The 9,041-nt window shown below is 35.4% G+C and overlaps 1 protein-coding gene and 1 long non-coding RNA gene across 3 annotated transcripts; one reads left to right on the top strand and one right to left on the bottom strand.

Moving 5' to 3' along the window:
• Window positions 1-213: 213 nt before the first annotated feature.
• On the top strand, window positions 214-2,211 carry LOC128197340 (uncharacterized). Its single transcript, XR_008249762.1, has 2 exons — window positions 214-437; window positions 1,293-2,211. It is a non-coding gene; the product is annotated as an uncharacterized LOC128197340 (long non-coding RNA).
• On the bottom strand, window positions 970-6,894 carry LOC108343515 (ABC transporter C family member 3). Of its 2 annotated transcripts, XM_017581842.2 has the most exons (11): window positions 6,751-6,894; window positions 4,680-6,514; window positions 4,284-4,370; window positions 3,534-4,184; window positions 3,195-3,359; window positions 2,691-2,985; window positions 2,374-2,588; window positions 1,944-2,249; window positions 1,795-1,858; window positions 1,457-1,696; window positions 970-1,286 (listed from the first exon to the last, which is right to left on the bottom strand). In XM_017581842.2, exons 2-11 carry the CDS (start codon window positions 6,459-6,461, stop codon window positions 1,174-1,176), a joined length of 3,918 nt encoding a protein of 1,305 aa, XP_017437331.2. In that variant the 5' UTR covers window positions 6,462-6,514; window positions 6,751-6,894; the 3' UTR covers window positions 970-1,173. The 2 variants fall into 2 exon arrangements, with proteins under 2 accessions (XP_017437331.2, XP_052734710.1); XM_052878750.1 differs by having other exon boundaries at window positions 4,680-6,894.
• Window positions 6,895-9,041: the final 2,147 nt, after the last annotated feature.

Genomic DNA, 9,041 nt, shown 5'->3' on the forward strand with positions numbered 1-9,041 from the left:
CATTTCAAAATTCAGAAAACAAAAGAAAAATGTCATTATACATAAATGAAAAAAATCAAGTTTTTCTTAATCTATATCATTAGTTTCATTTATAATTATAATTTTATTAATTTATATTTATTGAAAAAAAGTTAATACACTTAAGAAAGGAGTTTCAGCATTTAAGAACGATGTGAAAGTTACCCAATGAAGGCTTGTTTGGAAGAAGTATAGTCACGCTTTCCTCGGTTTTTCGTGTGATCAAATCCCCAAATCATAATTTCATAAAAAAAAAGCCAATAAATTGGGGTTCAAATTCGAACTTGTAAGAATCGGTAGTATTTTCTCATTGCTTCTTTCTCTTCCATTCTCTTTAGTGCGGTTGTGTGTATGCTTAATGTGTGAGATTTAAGAAGCAGAAAAGAGCAACGCCATCAAAAAAGTTAACTAAGCGCCAGGTAATGTTGTTTATTTTTCATTCGATTGTTCATGAAAAAAAATTGTTTTTTATTCCCTATATGGAGTATAGAACGTTTGGATAATCCATTATTCTTTATAGAAGTGTTTTAGGCTAATGATACCAAAAAAAATGTCATGTCTCTGAACTTTCTTATAGATCAATATGATCTTCAGACTTCAGACTGGATTTAGCCACTTTTAAGTTTAAATAACTGTGATGAAATTTTAGAAAGGAGATAATAATTCACTAAAATTTGGGGGACGGATTCATCATTATGAAAATGCAGTGACCTTTACTATTTCTGACCGTAGGGGGGTAAAATAACATTTTATTTTTCATGTTTAACGACACTTGTTTCTGTAAATCATCTACTTGTTTTCTTAGTGACTGATTTGAATGTTAGTTTTGTGTAATGCCTTGAATGCGTGGCTCTGCTGTTCTGTTTGGTATAGTAATCGTCGATTTGAAAACCCAATGAACTCTTAATTAGCAAAAAGCTTGAACAATAAACTGCATAACAGTTCACAAAATAAGCATAAATTATCTGTGAGCAAAATTAATATTATTTATAGGGTGAGTCTCATACTAGTCTTAGAGTAATAGGAAGTGTAACAACTGAAACCTTGACCTAAGTCCAGTAAGGTAGGATACACTAGATGAAATGTAACGGTGACCAGACACCATAAAATTTTTATCGTCATGAAGAACATATCTGGTTGGTGGCTAATTTCAATTTAATTTCCAAAACCAGAGTTTGACCTCCTAGTGTATTCTGCAACTAGTTGCGCTAGAGATGAAGATTTGTCCTTAAGAAGTTTCTTAGGCGAATCATATTCTTCTATCAACCCTGCAGGATCAATATGAAGAGAAATCATATTCACATTTATCATGAGAAGAAAAGGAAAAATATTGACAAATCAAGAAGGAAGCTAAATGATGCTGCATTTCACGGCAAAAGTGATTATTCCTTGGATAAAGACTAAATTAGCATGAGGAAAGACACAAAGTGATGCACACCTTGATTTAAGAATAGAACCATGTCACTGTCGATGATAGAAGTTATCCTATGAGCAATGGTAATGACTGTGCATTCTGAAAAATGTTGCTTAACTGTTTGCTGAATAATATTATCTGTGGCTGTGTCAACAGATGCAGTAGCTTCATCAAGCACCAAGATCTTGCTTTTCTTCAGTAGAACACGGCCTAGGCAGACCAACTGCCTTTGACCCATACTCCAATTTTCTCCATTCTCAGTCACTGCAAAAACTCATAGCGATAAGTAACACTTCCTTACTACATTTAGACATATAATTGAAACATGCTAAATCAATATTCAAAGTTTTGAGAAGTCAAACCTATGGAGTCCAGCTTCCCTTCTTTTTTCCTTACATCATCTCCAAGTTGGCACATATCTAGAGCCTGGAATGATTCTTATTAGAATTTAACATGTATCACCTGCACTAAATAGACAAGTTTCTCATAGTTTCAAACAAAACCAAATTACCTCCCAAATCTGTTCATCTGTGTACTCTTCCAGTGGATCCAGGTTGGTTCTTATAGTCCCTTCAAACATCGTTGGATCTTGAGGAATAATGCTGACTCTAGACCGCAAATCATGAATTCCAATCAAAGATATGTTAATGTTATCTATTAATATTTTTCCATCCATAGGTTCAATAAGGCGGAGAAGTGTTTGCACAAGAGTTGATTTTCCACTTCCTGTTCTTCCCACAATACCAGTTTTTGATCCAGCAGTAAAAGTGCAAGTAAGACCTCGTAAAACAATAGGCAAATGAGGAGCATATCGAACCTGCATCACAGACATTCTCAATAAGGGTATATTCCATACAAAAACCGGAATTGGCTTTAACCAAGAAAATGTTACCGAAGCCTTCAATTCAGAATATAACAAATGAATAATCTTTGAAATGTACCTGCAAATTCCAGATATGAACCTCTCCAAATGATGGCCAAGAACAATCCGGTTGGTTATCTTTACTCACAAGAGGAGCTTCACTTGGGAGGGATGTGTACTGGAGTATTCTCTCAACTGATATAATTTTGTTCTCCAAGTCGCAAAGAAACCAGATTACTTTAGTTTGCACAGTATTTAGATTAAGTCCATAGGTCACAGCCAATCCCGCAATGCCTTGGAAAAAACAAAATTGGAATGAAAGATGAATGAAGTGGTTTGCTTAGTGTCATAAAAGAGTAACATATTCAGAGAATTTATGTCCTTTGAAGTACTCACCAGGAGCAGTCATTGAATTTGGGAAAGATACCAAGAATACCAAACAGAAGGCAAATATGACAGTGGATAAAATATCCAATCGGAAATTTAGCCATTCAATTGCAGTAGCGCTGTAAAGTTTGGGTTGGGAATATCTGTCTATCAACTTCATGTTTATGTCATTAAATCTTGATTCTTGTTCAAAACTTCTTATGGTTGTTGATCCAGAAATTGTTTCAGAAAAATGTTGTATAACCGGAGCTTGGCATGTACCAACCAATCGTGCCAATTCTCTTGCAGATGCAGAATAGTACCGCTACATTCATCGAATCTCTTTGTTAGCATTTACACTGGTAATCTTTGCACAATGATATCAATCAGATTCATATTTTTCTTCCCTTAACTTCTTAGAAATGTGAAAAATTAAGTGCATTTCAAATACTAAATCAATTAGAAGGAAAACTTTTCTGACAGCTGGAGTTAAGTGTCTTCAAATTATAAAGGTTGGATATTATCCAAAACTACCTGGTACCATATGCTAGCTGCCATGACAGGTATCAATACTATGAACACCTGCCATGCAGCTTGAGACATCACAATAACATTTCCCAATAGTTGAACCAGATTGAGGGTAATTGCCCATAATATGTTTGCAATATACATATCTAGCGAGCTTTGGTCTATTGAAGCCTGCAACAAATAGAAAAACTTTGATTTAGTCAACGATTACATTCAATATGGTAATTTGAAAAGGAAAATCAAAGGAAGTCTAACTTTCGAAAACAATGCAATCAGCCATTTACATCAGCTAAAAAAGTCTCTTCAAATTAAGCGAATGAAGAATATCAACACAAACTGACATACTCTGTTGAGTATTCGACCACTTGGGGTGGAATCAAAAAATGAAATTGGTGCTCGAAAAATACACAAATGCATTTTATTGAAGAGTACAGTGGCTGTCTTGTATCCAGCTATCACAGCAAGAAATGATCTGGCAAAGGTGAAAATGGAACTTCCAATTGCCAAAGCGACATAGACAACCATGAGTGTAAAGCTTCCAATATCAGTTTCTGCTGTTGCTGTAACAGGAGTTGCTACAGTCATCCAATAATTGCTTGCAATCTGAAAACCCACAGTGAGTATCTGCGAAAGTAATATGAAGGGCACAAGAGCTCCTCCATAAGCTGTTGTGATGTATTTCCAGTACACTTTAAACCCAACTCTACCCTTTTCTCGTTCTTCTTCTTGAACGAGTTGTCCTTTGGGCTCAACTGTGCCGTTTGGCTTTTCATTTTCAACACGTATGTCTTCCACATTTTGCTCAAGTTCAAAATCACTTAACGAATTTGTTTTCTCATCGGTGGTACTTGATGCTTTAAATGTTGGTCTTCTCTCTAAAGACTTAATTGAAGACAAAGCTGCTCTGTGTGCACCTACAAGTTCCATAAAATCTGTGCCTGTCTTGAGAATGTCATTGTATTTTCCTGATTGAGTTATCCTTCCTTCTCTCATGACCTAGATAAAGTTGTGACCAAGACAAAAATTCTGAGAAAATAGTCAATTGACCAAATGCAGATGTTTCAATTCTTGAATATGTATGATTCAATCACTCACCAATATTAGATCAGCATCAGGTAAGAACTCTACTTGATGTGTTACGTATATCACAGTTTTTGATTTTAAAAGGCCAAGCAAGCATTCCTGAAACAGTGTAGTGTAAATGAAAAATCAAGCCAAATTATGTTTGACATATGTTGCTGTAGCCATGAACTCACATGCTGCTCGACATTGCAGAGATTAGATACAGAAAACTCCACTGCGAATTTTTATACTCACATTTGGAGAACTCTAAACTCAGACTATTTGAAACACGTATGTAAGGAACTGAATAGATGTAAAGTGTTAAAAAACATTGAACGACTGTAACGAGTATTTGGAAGTTTAAAATTACATTACCAAGAAAAAAAAACTAGATTACACAGAAAATATTAGTTTAGAAAAATATAAAACCTTAAAGAGATGGGATCCTGTATGAGCATCAACGGCACTGAAGGGATCATCAAAAAGATATATATCAGCATCTTGATATAGAGCACGAGCTATTTGCACTCTTTGCTTCTGACCACCACTCAAATTGATTCCTTTCTCCCCAATAATGGTGTGATCACCGAATGGTAGAACCTCAAGGTCTTTTGTCAAGGAACATGCTTCTAGCACCTTCTCATACTTTTCAATGTCCATCTCTTTACCAAATAGTATGTTGTCTTCTATCTTTCCACTCTGTATCCATGGCGATTGAGAAACATAAGCCTTTGTTCCACATATTTTCAATGTCCCAGATATCTTTGGTACTTCCCCTATAATACAAGAAAGTAAACTAGACTTGCCTGATCCAACAGTACCACATACAGCTACTCTCATACCATGATAAACATTGAGATTTATGTTTTTCAATGTTGCATTAGGAGAACATAAATCCCATGAGAAGTTTCCATCCACTAATTCAATTGCCTTGTCAGAACTACCCCACGGAAGCTTCTGTACTATATCAGTCTGCAACTCATCTAGTCTAAGAAATGATGCAATCCTATCCAGAGAAACTTTAGTTTGTGCAATCATAGAAATTGTGTCAGGAAGACTGTAGATGGGCATTTGAAGAATTCTGAATGTTGCAAGTGCAGACAAGACCTTCCCTGATTCAAGTGGTATCCCCACAAGAACACAAGCACCAAACGTAACAACTGCAATAAAAGTTGGGGCGTTGTGGAAGAAGAATCGAATAGTTGCTGTGCCAGCAAGAAATTTCCTTAGCCATGTCTCTTCACTCTTTCTAATCTGAATAATCTTTGATAAGAACTTCATCTCCCATGCTTGCAGTTTTAGAATCCTCATATTCTTAAGTATCTCAGACGTAGCCTTCATTCTTTTATCTTTGAATTCCATTATCTTGCCTTGGAACTTTTCTTGCAATGATGCAACAGGATGGTTTACCAACATCACAATTACAGTGGCAGCAAGAGCAGCTAACGAAGCAACACCCATACTTCTATAGAGAATTAACAGGGCCAAAGCAAGCTGCAAAACACACATCCATGGATCATGCATGTACCAACAGAATTCGCCAATTCTTTCAGCATCGACAGTTATTAAGTTGATGATTTCCCCAGTACTACGAAGCTCCTTTGATTGACACGAAAGAGTCAAACCTTTAGCATAGATCATTTCCACCAACATGGATTGCATTCTAACCCCAACCTGCTGAAACCTAAACATCCAGTGCCTCTGTGAAAGACACTCCACAAGCTTTGCAGCAACAAAAGTCGCAGCCAAAACATAGCCTTCATTTTTAAACATGTATTCTCCATTGAGGTATCGAACAAGGATGTCAATAAGAAAGGGTCCAACGTAAGAAGCACAGGCATAGAGGAATGCAAATAAACCTGATAAAAAGATCCCTTGCCATGTCGACAAGAATAATACCTTCACCAGCTTAAGTGTGGTCACATTTTTAACACTACCACACTCTGACTCGAGTTTTCTTCTAAAAGTTGGATAAACCCCATAGGCACTGTCAGCAGTAGCAAGAAGTGGGAGGTCTTCATGGTTTAAAGTCCTGTCATTTCCCAGTGTTATTAATGGAGTGATCCATGAGAAAGAAAGAATACTGAAAAATCCAGCATTTGAATATCGGGTCAAATTTTCATTTCCTCTGGTCTTAATAGGATCAGGATTGTTGATTGAAGTAGAGTCAGTATCCAAAAGAGGGTCTTCAAGAGGGGCAAGCTTGGCCATATTGCTAACAGAACATCCAATATAACATAGAAATAAAGCCGTAATAGTCGAACCTACGTCAGAAACAAGGCAATAAAAAGACAAGAAGAAGTAAACACAAGCAGCACAAAATTCTGAACAAACATGGGCGTTCTGATGTATTTTCAAGGTCAAATCAGAAAGTGTGGCGAACTCCTCTGAATCATCATGTTTATACAAGTAAAACTCCCTAAGTAAGCATAACAAAAGGTTGAACACACAAATAACAAAGATGCAAACAAGAGTGTTTTTGTATAGAAAAGACCAGAACTTTGAATTCAACTTCTTTCAGTCTTTTCTCTGTGGTCGCGAAACACGAATAACTAGACTGGGTAGAGTGAAGCAGAGGAAAAATTGAGTTGGATGGTGCATCACAAAATATCTTTTTCCATTTAAGAAACAGAACCAAGCAAGCAAGAAGCTTCCCTCATTGAGAAAACTTTATACAAATTAATTTTTAAAGATTTAATTATTTATCGATTTAGCTGTTGGATTGTATTTTATTAAATCATTACAGACTAGTTTGAAAATAAAATTTCAACACTTACGAAGACTATTTACATCATTTTATCATTCAAAAAAGTATTTAAAGGAAAGATTGATATTAAATTATGGCGAATTTGTTATTTAAAGTTAAAAGAAGGTAGAGACTTGTTATTTAAAGTCAACATTTCTTTTTAAAGTAGTCGAGAATGTTGTGCCAAGATACATTTGGGGATATCATGAAAAGCAATATAAAATCTATGCATGAGCGAAACTATTCCCAGGGCATTCAGTGCTCAAGCTAATTTAATTTGTTTTGAAAAAATAGGACCACTTCCTTACATGGATTACAAAACATTCTAGATTTCCATTAATAAAAAAATTCATTCTTATTTAAAATGTAGTATTCAAATGTTATCAAAATTTTATTTTATTTTCATATATACTATTCCTTTTTTTATGTAATAATTTCATAATTTATTTTTATAAAAGAGTACACCTCTGGTAATAAAATAAAAATGATATTATCATAAATTCAATATTAAAATGATATAATTTTTTAATATTAAATATCAATAAATAAATTATAATTACATAAATATCATATTAGAATGTCAAATAACAATTAAATAATGTTATAAAAGAGTAAAAATATTAAATATGTAATATTCCAAAATATAGTATTAATACTATATGAAAGAGTCATCACAATGAGAATATGATAAAACAATTATTAACTATATGAAAAAGTAAAACCTTATCGTCATCCCAAAATATACTATAAAATTTAAACTTTTTATGCAAACATCCTACACCAAAACTATTTACAAACTACAACTATGAAGATAATTACTCTGCAGTATCACCTCCATCAAAAGTCTGCTCCAAAGACACCTCATCTTCCTCTGCTCACACTTACAGGATGATCATCGCAAAGAGAGAAAACCAAGAAAACATATAACATAGACACAGGTAGAAGGGTAAGCTAGAAGAAAACCAAGTAATAATATATAAATACAATTAACAATTTCAAGTAGATCAACACAACTATATCAACCCAAAGTAACTTTGCATTTAACCCACACTTGACTTGACAATCCGGATTAGTATGAACATGTAGTTATGGCAGTTCGTGCACTTGTCGTGGTGAAACAGTTGGCCCACCCCAAGCTACCACACATGGTTAGTCTATTATCACTCACCTTAGGCCAAGGAAAAGCCCTTAGGCTAAGACCTCTTGCTATTCGCACGACATGTCTCACCCCTCTCTACTTGAGAATAGGTGACCATTAGAAAGTCAGGATGAACTCCAACATTGAGCTTCCCATATTCATATTTACAAACTTGAAATTCACCACTGAGAAATTCCTCTTTGGAATTCTCTTCCACACCATTTGAAACCATAAACCTTGCTTTCATATTCATATAACATACATTATCCACAAATAAATCAATTTCATTACTTCAACCAATAAAGAACAAAGGAGAGAAGAATGCATGATAACCTCGGACAATCGCTCAGCGCATGCACTCGCTAAGTGACCACAAACTTTACTCGCACAACGATCCTGTTCGCTGTGCAAATCCACTGACAGTGAGCCAACCTTTTCAACACTCGCTCAACGACCCAACTCGTTGTGCGAATTAGACTACCAATGGTATCAGGCCCCAACCCCTTTGCTTAGCGCCCCAACTTGTTATGTGAAAGTCCAAACAGTGGTCCAGACACCCAACTCTCTCGTTGAGAGCCCCCATTCACTAATCAAATAAAACTCACAATGCTCCCAAACTTCAACCATTCGCTTAGCGCACCTTCTCGCTGTACGAATCCTTACACAGTGAGCCAACCTCTACAACCACTCGCTGAGCTACTTCACTCGCTCAACGAGTCTGCATAATCTGTAGCACAACATCTGCAGAATTACGCAACCTACTCCAAATTTACCAATTCCAACTATTTCACCCAACTTCTAACCCTCATAAATTGTGTTATATACCTAATTTTACTTGACTAAGTGTGTCTAAACCTTTCTAACCTCATTCTAAAGTAATCACTAACCAATTACCACTTTAAAACAC

This window comes from Vigna angularis, chromosome 6 (assembly GCF_016808095.1).
Source record: "Vigna angularis cultivar LongXiaoDou No.4 chromosome 6, ASM1680809v1, whole genome shotgun sequence".
NCBI classification, from domain to species: Eukaryota; Viridiplantae; Streptophyta; class Magnoliopsida; order Fabales; family Fabaceae; genus Vigna; species Vigna angularis.

Bases quoted from the DNA above. Each gene is read 5' to 3' on its own strand.
- LOC108343515 (XM_017581842.2), bottom strand. From the start codon at position 6,461: ATGGCCAAGCTTGCCCCTCTTGAAGACCCTCTTTTGGATACTGACTCT. The intron at 2,250-2,373 runs GTACATTTCAAA...TCTGTGATGCAG, and splicing joins TTCATATCTGGAATTTGCAG to GTTCGATATGCTCCTCATTT. The intron at 1,287-1,456 runs GTGTGCATCACT...TTGATCCTGCAG, and splicing joins GGTTCTATTCTTAAATCAAG to GGTTGATAGAAGAATATGAT.